The 20,978-nt window shown below is 37.1% G+C and overlaps 1 protein-coding gene across 4 annotated transcripts in view; it reads right to left on the reverse strand.

Moving 5' to 3' along the window:
* Nucleotides 1–20,978, reverse strand: part of RAD51B (RAD51 paralog B) — a 460,340-nt gene that overhangs the window by 375,019 nt on the left and 64,343 nt on the right. For all 4 annotated transcript variants that reach the window (XM_075502954.1, XM_075502953.1, XM_075502955.1 and 1 more), the window contains 3 exons: nucleotides 17,829–17,965; nucleotides 12,799–12,918; nucleotides 11,528–11,711 (listed from right to left, as the gene is read on the reverse strand). In XM_075502954.1, coding sequence (XP_075359069.1) covers nucleotides 11,528–11,711; nucleotides 12,799–12,918; nucleotides 17,829–17,965 — 441 coding nt within the window. The remainder of the gene's footprint in view (nucleotides 1–11,527; nucleotides 11,712–12,798; nucleotides 12,919–17,828; nucleotides 17,966–20,978) is intronic.

Consider the following 20,978-nt stretch of genomic DNA (forward strand, 5'->3'; position numbering starts at 1 on the left):
CTTCAGAATAGGCTGTAGGTCAGTGGATTTCCAGGCAGCAGCTTCACCACTTTGCTAGTTCCTCTCTTCTGTGGCTCCCTTAAGCCAACTGAAAAAGGAGGCACAGCAGTAAGCATTGCTGCCAACCCCAAAACAGTATCTCTAGCCAATAACAATCTCCTTTACTATTGCAAATCCACTTCTTGAAAATATGACAAGCAGGAGCAGGCTTCACAATTGTTTCAGCAGCATCCGTTTGCTTTAGTAGCTCCATTTTAGGGGCATCGCAGAAGCAGAGTAGAGCATATCTGTTCCAATACACAGTATACTAGTTCTGTGCATACAGTCTGTACCCAGGCCTCCTCAGAAACTTTGTACTCACTGCCCAGGAATGACTGTTTCTATTACAGTGCCAGGAAGGGCCATGACATGGAGCTCTTCCATGCAACCAGAGAAAGTTATACAAGCCCAACACATGCCAGCCTTAGGTGGCTGGTTGTATACACCCCCCCAGGAAATCCTTTGACAGTGCATATTCAGAAGATTTTTCGGGTTAAGAATTTTCCCTACAAACAATTTTTGACACAAGCAAACCTTGACTGTTTTATCAGTCAATTTCTCTTCCAAACAAGCTCTTCACTATCTAGCTAGAAAATGATATGGAAAAGGACATACCACTAAAAAGGTGAGCAGCATGCTCCTGTACTATTCCTGGAGAACTGAGAGAATTTGCTAAAGACATAAGGGAACAGTTCTTAGATATTGTTCCAAACCTTTCTGGGCAGACCTGAGGTTTGTTAGAATAAGACATTGTTTAAGGAAATCACAGAAGATAACAGAAGGCAAGGGTCTGAATTAAAAAAAGTCATCTATTTCATACCTAGCTTACCTTTCACTGCATCTTCTCTCACGACTACTGGAAGAAAAAAAGACAACTTAACATATATTTGGTGATGCACAAATTTAAGACTGATAGAGAAACAGACACATAGCCCTACAACAAACTTCCAATTATCCAGTTGTAGCTTGCTGGTATTGTTCATAGGCTTTACAGACAAATAACTTCAGTTTGGTATTTGAAAGACTGCCAACATTTGAAGCAAACATAGTTTGCTTAAACTAATGTTGTTGAGAAGTAATGTACCTGGAGCACCGGTATGTGCCTGCAGCCTTAAGCAAGCCCCTCTTTTCCCTAGGAGGGACCTTTATGAAGTTGCAGTAAGCACTTTTAAAGCAATTTTCCTCTACAAGAACTAAGGGTTTCAGTTGCATGAAAAAGTAATGTTTAGTTCATGTATTAGAGGTGATTTTGCTAACCAGCACATCATGAAAAATATAATACCGCAGTCTGCCAAGAATCCAGTAAAGACCTCAGATATCATTGAAGAGCAAAGCACTCTCTGCCCCAGTAAAAAGTATGAGATATGATAAATACCAAAAGTAAATATGGAAAATACTGGAATCTAAAGACAAAGAAAGTGATTTGTATTCTGGGGTGGGCAATGCAGCTCATCCAAATTGCATCAAAAATGTTAACAGAGTATTGGGAGCGGGAGAAATAGTCTTACTGAAATTCAGATGTAGTCTCACCAACAAAAACAGCACCTCATGCATTCCTGTCTAAAATTCTGCAGATGACTACTCAGTCTTAGTTAACAAATTATTTAATAAAAACCTCTAAATCTAATTTTGTTTACCTAGAACATTACAACAGAAGTACTATATTCTCAAATGAGATATAGCTATGCATTTCAGTGAGAGACAACATGACAGTTTTCATGAGGTTACTGAAATCATGTAGATTCTTATTGGAATCCATATTTGGAATGAGTCTCCCTCAGTTTGATTATAGTGAATTTCTACCAAATGAATTAAGATGCTTGCTGTTAAAATGATAGATTTCCTTCTTTAAATAGAAAATTGGGGTGAATAGATCAACATAGATAGCTGCAACTTCAATGAACAATGATACAAAATATACATGTTCTGAATAAAGAAGATGGAGTCGTCTGTATAAAAATCAGAATGAAGTTGCTCAGGAGAGCAACTCATGTTGTAGCTCACAAATTCCAATTCCAAGCAAAACAGAGGAGGGAAACCAGAGCAAAACCCACAACTCTTCTAATGCATGTGAGCCTCAATAGTAGAAGAAAAAGCGCAGACTGAAAAGCCTGTCCTGCAAACCTAGATACTCCTATTTTCAAGGCAGCACAGGATCATCAAGCATCTAGCTACAATAGTTTGGTCTGGTTGTCTGTTATTATTATCCAACCATGTGTGGAAGGAGAGGAAATTTTGCAGACTGAAAAAGGCAGGTTCTTTAGTTAACAGCAGGAAGCAGACTGCATCATGAAGCTTCCGGATCATACTTCACGAAAAAGCAGCCCCAGGAGCGCACCTGGTTCCACACAAATGCAATATTCTCACAAAGCAGTCCTGTAGACACAGAGGGAAGTGATACAATCATCTCTACTACTACCAGTTTCCAAGCAAATACAATTTTACTTTTGATCTCTGGGCACATTAGTATTGTAACAGACATCTGCATTGCCCAATCTTAATTTCCTCTTATCCCCATCCCTTTACACCTCAAGGGGCTGGTACAATATTATTTAGAAGCAACAATTGCAGAGCAGGTCCTCTTTATTCCCAGAAGCCCTGGGGCTGGGTAACTATAAAGCAAACAAACTCTAGAGAATCTGGAAATCAAACCATTAATTAGTCTATACTGAGCTCATACAGGTAAGATTTTTCCAACAACTTGTAATCTGGTCAACTATTCTTTGTATTGCTATCCTGTCTACAAACTGGAATAACTTTCAGTTACACATTATGGAAATGCAGAAATAATCCTAGAGAACCTATGGTTTAAATAAAATCAAAGGACAAGGAGGCACAAGAAAACATGCAAAAAGAATGGAATACTCAAAACATAAGTACTTCTCTGCAGAGTCACAAATAGATTATTGGCCTAAAGATTCAGGCAATTTTTCACACAGTCAAAACAGTAAATCTTGCCAAAACCTAAACTCCCAATAAAAGGCATAAAAGCCCTTCAGTACAATTTACTGTTGTTTTCTACAGCACATACAGAGTAACAACATGACAGGGTGAGGGGAGGGGACCAACAAATACTGTATTTTTATTTCAGCAGTAGAACATCTTTCATAGGTATGTTACTTCAACTAGAGAAATAACACCTAGATGAATCTATTACAGGGTAGATGCAAAGTTTATTGGAAAATGACACATAGCAGTTACCAGTGTTTAAAGGTCTCTTACTGAACAAAATGGTATAGTCTGCTTGAATTCTGGTTCTATCCAATAGTTACACAAAGAATCTGTAATAGAAAGAATGATCGTTTTCCTTTCAAAAACAGGAAAGCAGGGAGGAGACTGCAAGTACACTAGAATACAAGATTAGAATTCAAAACCATCTTGACAAGTCAGGAAAAATAACACATTAGAAGGAGGAGCAACTAGCTAAGTAACAAAGTCAGCAGATGCGGATCCAAGGTTTTAGTGAATGGTAAGTAAATTACATCAGGCTGTTGCAAAGAAAGCAAACAGTATACTATGATGCATAAACAAGAGGATGTCCTGCAAGGCATGAGAAGAAACCCTTCTCCATACTTAAACATTGGTAGAGATTCATCTGGAACACCGTCTCAGTTTTGGCCACCTCACTTTCAAGATGATGTAAATCAGCTGAAGGGAACCCAGAGAAGTGTAACGAGAATAAGGATTAGAAGACGCAAGAAATTGCTAATTTATTTTGGATAGAGTCTTTCAGAAATTCAAGTCAAGGCAGGTATCAGGGAAAGTGTCTGCTCTCCTTTATAGCAAGCATTGTCCATGATCATATAGCAGATCAAAAACAAATCTGGTAATAAAATCTCATGCCTCTCAACTCCCTCTCCTATATGTTAATACTGGTGCCTTCCTTCTACATAATTTCATATGTGCAATTGTGCAGAATGATAGCTTTTGGCAAAGTCACTTGCACTGTAAAATGGAAAAAGCAATGGAGGGAATACTTTAAAAGAAAAAGAAAACCAAATTCCAGTATCATATAACTTTAAACTACCTCCCTTTCTATACTTCACCACCAAATGAAAACAGGAAACATTGCTCTACCATTTCTCATTCCTTTTCCTCAGCAGTATTAAACATTTTATGAGCATAGACAGTCCAAAAGGAACACTGTGTTGGATCATAAAGTGCAGAAACGTATATTCTCCAGACATATATAAAAAAGTACACAGATGGCAGCAGTACTGAAGATAGTTATAATTACATTTTAACCAGTCATTTTAAACTAAAACAAAGTTGTGCCTTCCGAGAACAATTTTTAACAGCCACTCGAGAAGACAAAACCATCTAACTTTGCCACTGTAACGACACTTAGCAGTTGAATTAACTCCCTTTTATCAAAACTATTTTTTGCTCAATACTGTGGAGCAGAGGGATAATTGAAACTTAAACAATCTGCCAACAAAAACTGGGTTTATGAAGTCTTAGCGAGGGCAAAGAACGAACTCTGGTAAGTCCCCTTTTTAACAATTTTGTTTTCCTAATTAGACAATAACACAAATTAAAATTCATTCCAAACCACACTTTACAAACAGAAGTGTTCACATATATGTGAAATTCTGACACTTGTTTTTTAAGCAGGTTTTTGTACGAAAACGGAAGGTAACACTAGAATATGTAATTAAAAAACCCCAAAGCTATAGCCTCAGTTCTGGGCACAAAAATACTGCTAAGTATAACATAGGAGGAAATCTTTACATAAAATGTTTTGTTTGTTTCACAAACTATTTGTTACTTGAACTGATGAAGCACACTGAACAAGGTTAGGTATTCCTCTTCGCACCAAAAGAGAATACATTTGAACCCAAAAGTTCTGATATAGCTAGCATGAATATAATTTTCTAATGCTGCTCAGTTCACCATTTAATGAGGACATGAACACCAACTTGAATTTTGGTGCAGGGGGAGTGAAACATCTTGAAGGAACAAGAATTGTTCTTTACTAGAAGAAAGTTAGTTTTGGAAGTAATTTTCCTGATTTTGAAAACAGATTAACTACTGTTTTCCATGGCTCAAAACAAAGTTAGGGCTATTCAATGTTTTTTTAATTCATACAGAATAATAAAAGTCAGCAAATTCTGCAATATTTACATTATTCTAAATATTTATGCTTCTGTGGATAACATCCACAATATGATTAGCATAAGATGCTAGTATCTTTTCATCCTATTGAGTTCATAGAAGGACAACTCAGTTTCTCCAAGAAGTTGGTGAGTTATCTTAATAAAATTCTGCAGGTTCAGAAGCACTATTCTGTGTCTTCTAAGCAACAGACACAAATTGTTTTAACTTTCACGCTGCTCCCAAGAGAAATACACAGACTTCATGAAAAAAGCACCAAAGCTGCTCGGGGGGCGGGGGGGACAAAGCAAGCAGCAGTGAAAGGAATATTACTTTATTAGGTAAACCTCAACCTTTTGCAGCAAGCAGATGGCCAGGAGTGCAGTGTGATTATGTAGAAATATAAAGATCCTTCTATTAGCAGTTGGGAAGGGTATTCAAATTCACATACATACAAACACACAGAATATGCTTGAAACTTCAGCAACAAGACACTTTACACAAATATGAGCAGCTCAACAGAAAAGGACCCAAACTTTCCACTGAATTCTCACCACTAGAAACTGTCTGAACCACATCTGGCCTAAATATGCCTACTAAAATTCTGGTAACTCAGTTCCAAAATGTTTTCTTCTGATAAGGTTAGCTCCCCATTAAAGAAACACATGTTTTGATGTGGTATAACATATAAGATATTTCTCTGTTTAGAAAACTTCAAAATGGAACCAGTTCTCTAAGTTTTGGAAGTAGAGACAAGTTTTTCTCATTCTAGGTTTAAACAACGTGCAAAGACAATTCAATTACTGTTTCTGTAACACTGGTATTAAAAATTCTTTTAATAGCAAAGTATAAAACCAAAAGTTTGCATTCCAGCAGCTTACAGTCCAGATACAGACAAAATTTACCTGGAAGACTAATGTATCCCCATAGTTTCAGAAAAGTCAGCATACAGTGTTGTTACATACTGTAACAACAAATCAACTACCCATTTTTTTTCCAAACTTTCCACATATTTATTACCAACTCAAAGGGAACTGGCATTTAAACTACTTTTCTTCAGAAATCTTCCATTTTGGAATTTGTTTAGCTCTCCATAAACTAATATTTTCAAATACCAGAACAGCAATAACAAAGGTGCAGAGGCGGTGACAAGCAACCATCTATGTGGAAACAGAACGAAACATAAGCAAGGATGAGGCCAAATGGAAATACTTGCTTAAAAAGAAGAAATTAACAGTTTGAATATTCTCTCTTTGCCAACAGAAGCACTTCAATCTTGAGACACTTTACTGCCGGACGCTGAGATGATACAATTAAACACACTTAACCAAAGACAGCAGAAAAGGCACTGCAGAGGTTAAGTAATTTGCACATATAAGTTCATTTTGAGAAGAAAAAACTTACACAACCTAAACCCAATATATATTTAGCTAAACATTTGGCTTTCCAAAGCAAATTAAAATCTTGGGTATAAAGTTTACAGAGCAGAATGCATAAGTGCGTGTGAAGCACTGAAACAAAAAATGTGAGGAGTGTGAAAAGAAAATTGACTATGACAGCTTTAATTTCTGTCATATTATCAATACTGATAAAGTGAATTTTTAGTTTTTAAATGGAGCATGTGGCATCTAAAGGGGAAAAATATTATCTGTGGAAATTACGGGCTTCTTGACTACTGTTAACTTATTTAGCATAGCAAATTAAAGCATTAGCGAATAGTTACATAAGGTTTGTCTTTCATTTGCACTATAAATCATAAGTGAGAGATGAAAGTCTCTCCTCCTAAGCTATTTCATATTCTCAGAAAGAACAATTTAAAAAAAAAAAAGAATGAAAGATACTATTATACATTTGCTGGTAGGAATGATAACTAACATGCTTATCATAAATAACAAAGGCTCACTTCACAGATCTAAGAACACAACCCAGACAAAAATATAAAGGACAGCCAGTGTTGTAATTTGATTAGCCTCAGGGATTTACAAAGCAAGTTTCATCTTCAGTCTCAATTTGACATCTAAAAGAATGCTTAAAGCAGTTTGGTTTTGCAACTGCCACTTTTAGAGTGCTTTTCCATGGAGATGTCTGGCCAGCTTCACACATTTTCTCAAGTACTAACAACTAGAAGACCAGGTTCCATAAATAACATTTTTTATAAGCTAAACAGTTAAATCTCAAGAACAATTCTAGTCATACTGGGTTTTAGTTTTCGCTCTTCACTGAAATGGAGACATCATTTCTCTATCAACCAGCATGAACAACTTTTACTGAATACCACTTACTAATAATAAATAGTTTCTTATGAATATGGAAGAAGAGAAGAAAGAAAATTCAAAGTGTATTTTGTTTTTTATTCTTTTTAAGAAGGCTAAGGAAGTCAGGAAACTAGACAGGAAACATATAGGACTGATTACTGCTGCCTAAATATGTAATTTGTTAGACATCATCAACACACGCTGTAATAGAAAACATTCAGATCCAAACGCTCTCAAGTACAACATGCTCTAAAACAGATAAATGTAAGGTAAACTTTTCATGTAGCTTTACATATTCACTGGATTTCAAAAATAAAGGGCTTTTTGTTTGATTTATAGTCAAACTGTCCTTCTCAGTTTCTAGCAATCGTTTTTGATCTGACTGGCTAGTTTCAATCAAACCTGGCAGAAAAAAGTGGATTTTGGTCACGGCTGTGTGCAGGGAAGGGGAAAAAGGGACACTGCTACATAGTGCCCCATGGAAGAAAAAGCTTCAGTGACTGTTCAGTCATCAGGATGGCTGCCAGGTGGCCTGTCAATAGACCAGAAGGGATCCAAACCTTGTGCTGCCCTCTTGCCCTGGCATCATTTAAAGAGCCCAGGATGGAACTGGGCTTGCTGCTAAGTTAGGTGGAAGAAGGGATCAAAAAAGGAAATCAGGCATCATATTTCACTTTTTGAGAAACAACGCATGTTTTACTAACATCCATACATAAGAAAAAAAAAGCTTTGTGTTTCTCTGTACTTTACAAACAAAAAAAATTCAAAAACCATTAAGTCAAGCAAAAATTTACAATCACACAACACTTTCACTTGCTTCATTCAGTGGCTAAGATGGTGCCATTCAATGAATATGTTTAATTTTTTTTTTTCATCTCAAAAGATGGATTAAGGTTTCATTTACTACACATTATTTAAATTTTACACTGAGGATGGCAAGTGTTACTTTCCAATGAGCATCTATACATTCTTCATGGACGCAGCAGTAGCACACGTAAGTGCTTTCTCAACAGTAATGACCCTATCCTCACAACCAACAGCTCTGTTGTTCCCATTTTACAAACTGAAAATAGAGGTGCAGAGAGGTTACTGAATAATGACCATCAGTTTTGAGGCAGTTAAGGTCAGCTTTTTTCCCCCCACATACTTCATACCATATAGAGCTACTTGGGTTTGAAATAGCTCCCCTTGAGTTCGGTAAAAGCTACGAATGCTAGTCACTTTTGCACATCAAGCTCGATATCCTGACACCACGAACACAGTTATAAACAGCTAGAGAGTTTATAACACCAATAGGAAGAACTGTGTTAAACTCGTTTGAACTCCGGCATGACATGGTAGTACGGGGTTTCCCCAAATTTAATCCTATTTGAACCCATTTCCTTTTCAGGAAATGGGAGAAAAAAGCCCATTTAAAAATACTCAGTGACAAGAAGCTATTTATGTTTAGTAATGCATTCCAATGATTAATCAGTCCAGTAAGAACACACCCCTTATTTGAAGTCTGAACTTGCTTAATTCAGCTTCCAACCACAGAACTGTGGGATACACCTTTGTCAGCTGAAGAGAAGGTTGCTTTTATCAAATACCTCTTCGTCAAGTAGGTATATATTGACTAATGAAGAAACACTTAACATTTCCTTAGCTAAGCTAAACAAAGTAAGCGCCTTATGTCTTAATTACTAAGGTTGCTCTCCCCTTCTCCCAGTCATTTTCAAGGTTATTCTCTGGAAGCTGATTTTTCACCATCCTCCCTGGACTGTTAACACCAGATGTACTGCTCCAGTAACAGCTATAGCTAAATAGATAATACATGACCTCCTTATTTCCGATTCCCTTGCTCAACTACTCAAAGTTTTTCACCGGACCTTTTAGCTCCAGCCAAAAGGATTGACTTCAAGTTCAACTCCTATCAGTCATCAACTCCAAATCTTTTTCAGAGTCTCAGACTGTCCCCCTACTTGTTGTCCAACTCAGTATTTAGTTGCACTGATTCTGCCATGAAATAAGCGTTACATATTGTTTCATGTGTCAAATTTATTAGGGATCTAAATCACTTTGCAACCTTACTAATGTTCTTTTAGTCCCAAATTTATATTTATGATTTTGCAGGTAAGTAAAAAACGTCTGAAATAATTCCACCACAGTTATTTACAATGAGAACTTTGGATACTCTGTAACCTCAAGTAGTAGAGGTTAAGGCAATGTATGCAACAGCAGACTTACCTCTAGTATGCACCAACACTTGCAAATGCATAACAAACTCTGATGTTGGATTTCGCATGTTACTCATACACAGCCTTGCCTAGGGATCCATGTTTGCAAGAATCCGTATCTCTAGCCAAGGCCCTCCTAGAAGTCTTAACTAATAGGAGTTACTACAGTTTATTTTGTAACATAAAATTTAACAAATTTTTAAAATACTCCAGAACCAACCCGCAAGCAATGTGCGTTAAAGGTGATGACAAATAAAAATACAGTTGGATTTCCACTGAATAAATTGATAAATCTAATCAAAAGGTGCTTTAAAAATATACAAGCTTTCAATCTGTGTATTTACATGTAATTACACAGATCTTTAAAGATTTTATTTAAAAGGTAAGATATCTCATGGACCAATTCAAAAAGACAGAGCTGTGACCAGAGCACAAGTTCCTGCCCAAAATCCCAGAACTCCTTACCAAAGTGTTCACGGTTAGAAACAAGGACAGATCAGCACACCAGGTATCACAAATGCCTCAAAGCAAACACATTAGCTTTAACGTAATGGAAACCTTTAAACATTCGAGCTTTATTTTCTTCTTACGTAGGATGAATTAGGATCACAATCTTAGGCTACTTCATATCATGCAACTCTAAGACATTTGTGAATATCAACACTGTCGCTCTGACTATAAGCAGGGCAGCAGCCTGAACTGTCAGAGGCTCCAATCCAGCTCAGCTTCACCATTTTAATGAAGAGGGAGAGGGGAGCAGGGGGTGTCTAAAGGAGAAGAAAATAGAGAAATAGAGAAAAATAGTATCTTCCCATAAAACTTCTCCCCTTTTTCAATGGACTGCATAATATTTTCCCAAAATATGGGAGTGTACATACTTACATACAATTCTTTCCTGGCTTTTTAAAGCACTATAGACATTATTCAGTGCACTAACTAGGACACTGTCTTTTGTACCTGAACTTTAAAGGCACTTACACAGGGTTTAATCTTCTCCATCAAAAGTCTTTAGAAATTACATGGCAGAAGGAAATCCTTTCCTCTTAAGTCAGCCAGTTCCACACCTCTGACGTATATTTCTAGTATGATAGTTGCTGTGACCTCAGGAGCGTCAGAAGGAAACGGCTTCACCAGTATTACTCAAGTTCTTGCTACAGTTTCTCCCTTACACTAGAGTGACAAGTAGGTTACCCATACGAGGAAATACTTCCAAGAGTTGAGTGTCAATGACATCTTTTGAGTTGATATGATCCTCCGTGGATCATATAATGAAGGAATACACACACACACACACTTATGCAGCTTACATCTTCTAAAGCGCTTTTCGATCAGTTCCACCTAGTCCCTGCACTGAGTGTGCGTGTCTTCCATTGTATTTTATGGGCAAGTCCACAGACAAGGATTTGCTGAGTTGTTACCTTCCTTTCTGCATTAATTAGCATACATTATCAGTCACAAAAGGAATTTACACTGCTCCAGAGCATAAGGCCTTTTGAGATTCTATAAACTTAAGTAGAAGGAACAGAGGCAGAAAAAGATCTTCACCTAGTCAGAGTGTGCACTAGTTAGAGTACGCATTGCTTTAGAAGAGAACCATCAAGGTAAGCAATATTTAATGGCAACAAAAAAAAAATACAAGATTTAAGAAAAAAAACAGAAAATAAACACTGAAACACAGCTGGAGAATCTTGTAAACCCTTATTTGAAGTCCTAAATAAAAAAAAAAATTTAAACCCCAACAAAAAACACCACGCAAAACAGTTACTGCTCCCCCAATTCCCCAACTATTTTCCAGCTTGTACCTGCTTGAAGATTCCTGCTAGAAGCTTTTTCTGGTTTTCATCTTCCTGTCATTTTCATTCTTCTCAGATTTTATTACTTGATACTGTAAGGCAAAAACTTAAGAAAAGAGGAAGAACTTACTGGTATTGAGAACTCCTCTGCCAAATACTTCAACATTGATGCTCCTCTAGCCAAAAAGTTACTTCTCTCTGCCAGGTTGCCTTGGAGTTTTGTGTCAAACTCCTTTCTGACAACTGAAGCAACAGAGTCAATTATTATGAGTTTAACTTTCTTTGAAATAATTTCTTCTTCCAAAGACATAATCCTAAAAAAGAAAAAAAAAACAACAAAAACACCCAGTCACTGATAACATTTTACATAATAAAACTATTTTATAACCCTGAAATTGTTTAAATAAAAGGTTTACTTTAATAAGCCAAAAGTCAGCCCCTCTTCTTCCCTCTCACACACCACCTCCACTAACATCTGCATGTATTGAAGAGATTTGGAAAGGAATCTTTCCAAGGAGGCTCCAGTGGGCCACATAACCCAAGGCAGGACCTCTCCAAAAGAGAGGTCTGGAAGAACTTCTAGTTAGCAACTCTATGCTGTACAACCCCTGAATGGCAGACAGCAAGTTAAGTGGACATTGAAACTGTGCCTTTTTGCTCACAGTAGCAGCATCCCATTGCCAACACCAGAATCCTTGGTGTCTATATATGCAGAAGGTCAAACCCGTTTCTGTATACCTCCAAAGACATATGCCAAACCTAATCCATTGATAATATGCTACTAGCTGTTCTCTGATAAAGCTGCACTAGAAGAGGAAACTATTCTTAGAATAATTCTCCCACTAACGTAAAATACACAAGATGATGCTAAAATATAACTTAATTCATTTTCATTGCAAAATGGGTTCACAAATTAACATAAGGTAACAACATGACAATACAACACTGCCAACAACAGCATTCAGGCTGATGACTGTTAAACGATTCCTCCCTCCCACTGCTGGAGGGGTCCCAGTCTTCCTGGAAGTAAACTGTGCTTTGGAGGAACAAACTCCTATTTCATGGAAAATGTAACTCTTATACTATGGTGTCTCCAGAATCCAAGACAAGAGAAGACCTGTCACATGAACACTCCCCTTTAAAGGCTTACAGGGATCAGATCATATAGAAATTGTCTATCAGAAATTAGAAAACATCAACTGGATTAGTCACACATTATGAAATGAGAAGAGCAACATCATTCTTTCCATAGCAATTTTACTTTGTTGGAGACCATGCTGTTATCAACATGAAAAGGCCTCAAATTAATGAATTACTCCTCATAAAACTTTGATATAAAACAAATATTGTTACAGACAAATCAGTCAAAATGGTCTTTTTTTAAACTCTGGAAAAGAATACCTCTTCAGTACACTGCCACAGGTCAGCTCTCGATACAGGTGAATGCTACGGGTCATGCAGAACAGCTTTTCATCCGAGTCAAAATAAGTAGGGAATCTGTTTCCTGCTATCTCAACCAACCTATAAAAAAAAAAAAAGAAGGCCTAACACTGCAAAAGGAATAATGTGGGATAATAAGGCATCAAGTATTCACAAAGTAAACAAAGCAAACCTCTGAATGATAAGCAGATGCCAAGTAATACTGGAAATCTTTTTCAAAGGAGAAGCATACTTTAGCAGTCAGATTGAACTACTGGAAGTCAGAACAGTTAGGTTCTCATCCCAGTGACGCTAGAGTCAGTGGTACACTAGGGAAAGACATAATGTGTCTGTACAGAAAGAAATAGTGTATCTCCTGTAGAAGGAAACTGCAAAGCTTATAGTTACTGAATGCAAAGTTCTTTGAATTTTGTACAAGAGGTTCCACTCAACGGCCAAGCATTCTCCTATTTTAATTATTATATTTAAATTTTATTTTCATTTAAACAAATGTACTCTCCAACTCAAACCATCTTCACTTCCATCTTTATCTTGCAGTGAAATCACAAAGTGGACCTTGTGTCACCACAGAAATTTAACAAGCTGATAACAAACAGAAGATCCGTTACAAGATCCAGCCAACATGGAAGCAGGACTGCAAAGAACAGAGCACGGTTCAACTGCAAGTACTTATACAATCACTACATGTATGGAAAGTATGCCTGCCAAAGTGAAAATCTTTTCACAGATAATCTCTCCTTAAAAATAAGAACAAGGTCATTTGGATGGGAGACTTTTTTCACTGAAACCATTTCCATTGTGCCAGTTACCTCTTGGTAAAAAGGGCTTATAAAATCTTAAGAAAATATACTTTCTAGAACATAGCAAAAAAAAAAAATCAGCATTGTGTCACAAAGTGACTGAGGCTCCAGCTGCCAGGTGGCTACAACTGAACATCCATCCATTCAGATAGACAGGTACAACAGGCATGACGATGTGATGAAACGACTAAACAGTTTAAGTGGCTGCTTCACTGCTAGAACTGAATGTGAAATTCCATGATTAAATGTTCTCCGTTACCTTCTTAGCAAACTCATGACCCTTCAAAACCTTGAATTACAATTGTTAAGCATACCACTGTTTATTATCAGAGTAGACTAAGGAATCATATCAGATAACTGGTGATAACACCAAAAGAAGTCAGAGGAAGTTTGTTATTTATTATTTGTTGTCAAAATACTTTTATATTCAGAAACTATGCTTTGAAAAAACCTCCCGCACAGATGTAAAATTAAATTTACTGATGAGAGGCCAACATTTTCAGTTAAATTAGATTTTATCCATAAAATCATTGAGGACACTAAATGGTATACATTTTAGAAATGCTGACTGCCTGCAAACTCTTCGGAAGTCAGTGGAAAGAAGTTCCACCCCTCTGAACACAAGGCAATTTTATCTAGGTCCTTAAATAAACGACTCAAGAATTTAAATTAGAAACTCACAGTTACAATCTGAGCACTGTAAATTTTTTTCCACAATGAAGATTTTATTTTTTAATAAAAGAAAATACTTAATCGTTTGTATTTTAAGCAGACCTATCCTACCACCTATAGCTTGAAAAGAGTGGCATCTAGTGGTTGACACCTGTGGGCACAACTTCCTGGTTATCTTGATGCTTTTTATATAGACCCCTTTCATTAAAACGCAAAATGTTAAAGCTATTTTAGAAAAATCTTTTAAATCAGTTTTATTTGGTTTAAAAATAGAAACACTAAGCTTGAATGTTAATATACTTATCCTGAGCAAGGAATTTCATTACAATAGCCTGAATCTCATTCATTAAATACATTACTTATTACATCTAAACTTGTCCTGCAGAACTTCCAGGGACAGAATCTTGTCTTTCCATTTGCACAATTAATCAAGCAGACCATTTGGGCAACAGTGATCTGTCATTCAATGGTCTGCATGAAATGAGATTTCAGTATGCTTCCTAATGGACATGCGTATCACAAAGAACATCATTACACAGGCTAACTTGAAATGACACGCCAAAACCTTGCTGAGATCGCAGTACTATTCACAGAGCTTCATGCAGGTTCAAAGTTCTTTAAGATCTAAATCCTGTTTGTCATGATGAGACCAAAAACTGCACAGAACATGTTCTCTGCAATCAGGGCAGAGGCCCATGGCATGGAAAATCCGTTTGTTCTCAGCTTTGGTTCACAGAAATTTGTATCTAGTGTTTTTCACAAGCAATAAGTACAGCTAGAGAGAAAAGCAAACCAAACAAATTATTTTCAGACTTTCTAAATAAGTCTGGTATGTTTTCACTTAATAGCTGGCTAGAGTTGAATTACTACAAAACTGATTACAACAATTTTGATTTTCAGACTTACTATGGCCATTCCATCTTCCTGTCCTAGTGTCCGCACTCTGACAAAGCTGAATGACAGACACCCTCTGCACTGTTATGGCTTTCTCTTACATGAGACAAAAATATATAAATTACAGAAACTAGTGGCATATCTTAGAAGACCAGCCTCAATTCTGATCACTATTCTCAGCATTGCTATTAGATTGAACTAAACTGTCATGTTAGAGAAGTAATAAGACTATGAAAGTTTGTGGAAGCAAAAAGCTCCCTGCCCTGAAGTAAGACCTGCCAGGCAGAATGACAAGAGAGAAGCACCTTTCAGCAAAAGAAATCAAATTAGCCAGCTTTATGCAGTATCTTTCTAGTAGCAGCACAGCATTACAGCCAGAATGACACCTACAACTTAGCAACTCTCAGCCCTAAAAAGCAGCACGGATACAAATGCTGTTCTCGGCCTTTCTGTAGAGATTTTTGAATTTTAAATAAAAATAGTGCCAGCTAAGTGTCTCCATTAACCCCTTTAAAATAAGTTGCTATTAAATGAATATTTGCCCTCTTCTCTGAAGTGTTTCAAACAACAACAAAACCAAAATCTCTTTTACTTGCCATCTATTAATAATACAACAGTACAGAATCATAAGAAAATTCAGGTTAGAAAGAGAACTCGGATCTCCAGGCCAACATCCTGTTCAAAGTAGTGCCAGCGATGAAGTCAGAACAAGTTACTTGGGGCTTTATCTAGTCATATTTTGGAAGCCTCCAAGGATGGAGGCAGCACAACCTCTCTAGGCAACCTTTTCAAATTCCTGATTGTCCTTATGGTGAGAAAGCTTCTCCGTGTATCAGCACAGAAATGGATTTCAATGTATGCCTGCTGTCTCCCTGCCATGCACCACTATGCCATCTTCCTGATGGCCTCCTCACTGGTAGGGGAAGGCTGCTGTTAGATCTGCCTCAAATCCTTCTCTCCTCTAGATTGAGCAAGCCCTCAGTCCCTCCACAAAGGGCAAGTGCTCCAGCCCTCAACCATCTTGGTAGTCCCCCGCTGAACTCCCTGCAGTTTGTCATGTCTTTCTCGTACCAAGAGCCCAAAACTGGACACAGAATCTAGATGCAGTCTAACACATACCAAGCAGAAGGGGATAAGCACTTCCCTCCCTCTGCTGGTGCTGCTCCTTAGAGGTCGCAACACAGGAAGTATAAGATACAGCTTGTCTGCTGAAATTGTGTTTAGCTATCATTTCCAACTGAGCAATACTAAATAATATTTAATACATAAATATTCACATCATTAGTAATAATGTTATTTTTACCACGTTTCCTTTCTACATCCTACTCTATTTTCAGAAGTTTCATTGTCATGTTCACCTGTTTTCTTTAGCATTTGCTTCTAAGCAACAGGTCTTAACTCACTCATTAGTTCCTGCCCTTTTTTACTATCTACATTTCAGGGACCTGAAACAAAAATTAAGAAGGGAGCACCATATTTTGCAGAGCCATTGCTTGAAGCTTTTTTCCTTTGATATATTACACTTACAGTTTAAAGTAATTCAATTTTTTGTGAAATTAACTTGACAAAAACAGGGTTAGAAACCCCCACCTTCTCATCCATGATAACTTCAAATGATTAAACAATGCAAATATATTTGGCCATGGGCATAACTACTAAGTCACCTGAAATACATAATTATTTCAATGAACGTTTTTCTGCCCATTTTCCTACACAAACAAGGATGAGACTACTGTACTACTTGTCCTCCTTCAGACCCTTAGCTTTTGAACTCACTAATTCCAAACAACAGTGACAAAGGAATAGACATCTCAAAAACATCAAATCCTCATGGTTTAGAAAAGTTGGTAGCTAAGTAAATTAGAGCTACCTTTAATGAAATACTGCAGAATTATTTCAACAGTTAATCAGTCAGTTAATATTGGAAGAGTGGTAACCAACACACATACATCTGTAACTCTCAAGCAGATACAGCATATAGCGTCTCCTGTCCATTCAGCAGTTAGAAGATATTGTAAGTGCATTGCTGAGAAGTTTCAGTCACATGGGCAAAGCAGGAGATATTAGAAGAACCAGAGATGTTATAGGGGTAAGGGAATATAGTACTGCATGACCACTAAGGATATAAGAGAGATACGAGGTTACTGCAGAAGAAAATTGGAAGTGCAGAAGGACAGGGGGCTCCACTCAGCAGAAACAGGACAAAAATCTGAAGGAAAACTGGCTACGTCAGTCCTACTGTTCCCAGAAAAACCTCCATTTCATTTGTACTCAAAATGCTGGGCCTTTACATCCTCAAAACCTTCCTGCTAACTCCACAAACCAAACTGCCAAGAAAGATTTCAGGTACGGGAGTGTTAAGACCATTTATAAATTAGAGAGCGCACCATCCACCTCATCATACCACAATTGGAATCTGCAACATCATACAAATTAGGAAAGTGAGCAAACCATTCTATTAATTTAATTTCATAATCTATGGAATAACTGCATATATCAGATGAATGCTTAATAACTACCATAGGTATTTACTTTATAAATGCTTAATTATTGCTCAGAAAATAATTGAAGGCTCCAAGATAAAAGGTGCTAAAGAAGTTGCAAGTGTGTATTTTAGAATCTTACCTTTCAGCACTGAATGCAGACTCTGTGTCAATGTATATAACAGCGCCATCTAGTCCTCCCATGCTTACAGGCAGTGTAGCCAGAACACTCACCATAATACAAAATTGAGTTTTGCCACAACCTGGTGGGCTAGTTATCTGGAAGAAAGAAGATTAGTAACATAAACAAGAGATTGTCACATTCACTTCACCCTAATTCTACTTTTAACTAAAACCCATCAGCCAGAACTCCTCAAATTCTGCTCTTCCAGTTACCAAAGGAGGACAGCCACAAAAAGTTAGGATGCAGCCCACAAAGAGCAACTTGCAGTTACTCATGTATCTGTGCCTTGCAGTTAAACTCATCCACTGAAGAATAAACAGTTCTTCTTCAGACACAGCATTATGCTTGTACTTTATTTCTTTGACATCCTTAATTACCTCCCATATTTGAGGTCCCCTGTTCACCCCCTCCTCTTACAAGATCTTCCCTAGAGCCACACCTAGTTCTCTTCCATCGCTTTCTCTGTGCTACCTTCTAAAATAGAGCAGAATTAGAAGATTCACAGTTGACATTCACATGACATCAATGGCCTTTAGAGCTGAAAAAGTTCAGAGCTAATGAGTTCACAGCTGCTTAGGAATCGTCATTACTTTGGCTACAACCAGGTCTCCCTTGGAAATTACAGGGATAATTCCTTATATCCTGTAAAGACTGAATGTTCAATATGAACCACATATATACATAAGACAGATTTTATCCGCCCCAGAGACTACACTCTGCTACGCAGCATGTGTTTTGTCATTGGTGTTAACTCCCTATTACCATATTTCAACACAAACACCATTTAATGATCCAGACCAGCTTGCCAATTTTAAGCTTTCACCTGCACTTACTGAAGCCTACTGTGATTAAGCAGTATTCAAAAACAGCACATTCAACCTGTGTGAAATGGTTCCAGCATGATTTTGATCCAAGAGAAAAACCACAACGATCAAAAGAATACATTGTCTGATGAGATCCCCAGTTTCTGAGAGCAAGATTTTTTTTTCCTACTAGAGATGGCAGTATGCTGTTCTTTATCCACTGCAGATCTTGCAGAGATTGTAAATGAATGCTGGGCTCTGTATTCAGATAACCATATGTTCATTACTACTACAGTGGGCCTTTAAATACAATATCACATTGTCACTGCTTCTGGGAAGGCAGATGATGACATCTTAAATACTAAGAGGGCTGAAATACAAAGTTGAAGTGACTTTAGGCACTAAAAACAGAGTAATGGGTTCATTCTGATGCTAGTAGGGACTAAATAATAATGCAAGATAAAAGCAAGCCTCTCCAGGGAAGTTTAACTGCAAAATGAAGCATACCTCCTCAAAACAGCTAGTACTGCCAAAACAAAGGCTTAAATACAGAGCTGTTGCTTTAAATTAAAAAAGAAACCTTACAACAGACAGACACTCAAAATCAAACTGATTTCTGAGCCTAAAAGCACAATAGTTTGGTTTTAAGCACAAACACTCTTTCACCACAAGTTACCACAGTATTGCTATGGTTTCATTTTAAGCAGCAGCAGCATGACTTGAAGCACAGAAAATTTACAGGGAAACACTGAGGGACTGCATTAGCTACAGTTACACATTAGCTACTGTTAACAGTTGGTTAAAATCCCTTTAATCACTTTTGTCTTTAAACAAGGCCTGAAAACCAAGCCATATCAGTCAATCTAATTGAAGCTCTAATGCAAGAGAAGCATTAGATGATCTTTGTTTAGAAGCACACACTGCATTTAGTGAATTACAGATCAGGAGTCAGTCATATTTATGCAATTATCTGTCCTCCATCCAGTGTACTTAAGTTACAAAATATCATATCAACCATAGCTGCCACAGTTTAATATGAACCCAAAGCATATATAAAAATTGCAGAGGCAATACACACATTCCTTAGACTGTGATAGCCAAGGAATCTCACCAGCTGTTTCTAGTTAAAAAGAAGACTTTAAATGAATGAGGGGAGGGCATCAATCCAGTTGTTAAATTGTTTGGACAACTGTGAGGAGACCTCAAAAACGTTTGTAGTTTCAGCCTTGCCTGGGAGGTGGCACTGGAATCAACATTTATTTCAGTGGCAGATGCAGGAGCTAATTCAGCAGAGATGCTGTAAAAATGTCTGAGGATATGAGCATCATATCAGAGAAACACAGGGAATCTCGCAGTACAAGCTAGTACAAGGAAGCAAGCCAATGGAGCAAGAGAGAATTTATATTCCCAAAGACAATAATACTTCATCTTTTATCAGCATTCCTTTAAAAGGCATTAAAATGGGATTTTAAATAATCCACAGTGAACAATTTTAAAGAACTACCACATTTTATTGTAGTTACCACTGGTTCAGCAAGTGTTTTCAACAATACAATCTTAGTTTAAAAAAAAAGCTAAAATTCCTCTAATATAATTTAAATTGAATGTCTGCAAAAAGTTTGCTTAGTTTGTTTTATTCTAAATTTGCTCTGAAAAAAAAAAAAATCAAGTCCACCCAGATAGAAATGTAAAGACTACAACAGTTTTTAATTTATCTCTGCCTAATACAATATACTTTTATTTTTTAATAAACTATATATTATTTTCTCTGGCATATCTGTAGGGTTTGGATAAAGTCACAAGGAGCTAATTCTTCCTCAGCTACCAGGGGATTGAACTGTTCAATATTCACAGTCATTACTTTAATTTTTTCCTCAGAGAAGCTGTCCAAAAGCTCTGACATCTGACCACAAAATTTTAGCTATGATTTAATTTCCAACTTAAAACCTAATAGTGGTTTGGGAAAAAAATGGTCCAAGACAATGTAACACAAATCAAATCCCTCTGGCACTCAAAAAGCAAGCAGCTTTGCCTGTAGAAGGTACCACCACAACTCTTAACCCTGTGGCTCATGTACTCAAATTCCAAGTTTCCAACCACCCTCACTGCTGGGTAAAGTAACAGGAAGACAACGATTTAGCCACACCAGTCAGGAAGTAAATGCTGCACACAACGTACTTTTGAAGAGAACTTCTTGCAAACTTAGAATATCTGCTTAATAACAAAAATACCAAAGGGCAATCTGCTGGTCAGCTATGCACCAGTAAGTTGCAAAAGAGCAAATTAAAATTATCAAGTTCCAAAA

This window comes from Mycteria americana, chromosome 5, assembly GCF_035582795.1.
Source record: "Mycteria americana isolate JAX WOST 10 ecotype Jacksonville Zoo and Gardens chromosome 5, USCA_MyAme_1.0, whole genome shotgun sequence".
NCBI classification, from domain to species: domain Eukaryota; kingdom Metazoa; phylum Chordata; class Aves; order Ciconiiformes; family Ciconiidae; genus Mycteria; species Mycteria americana.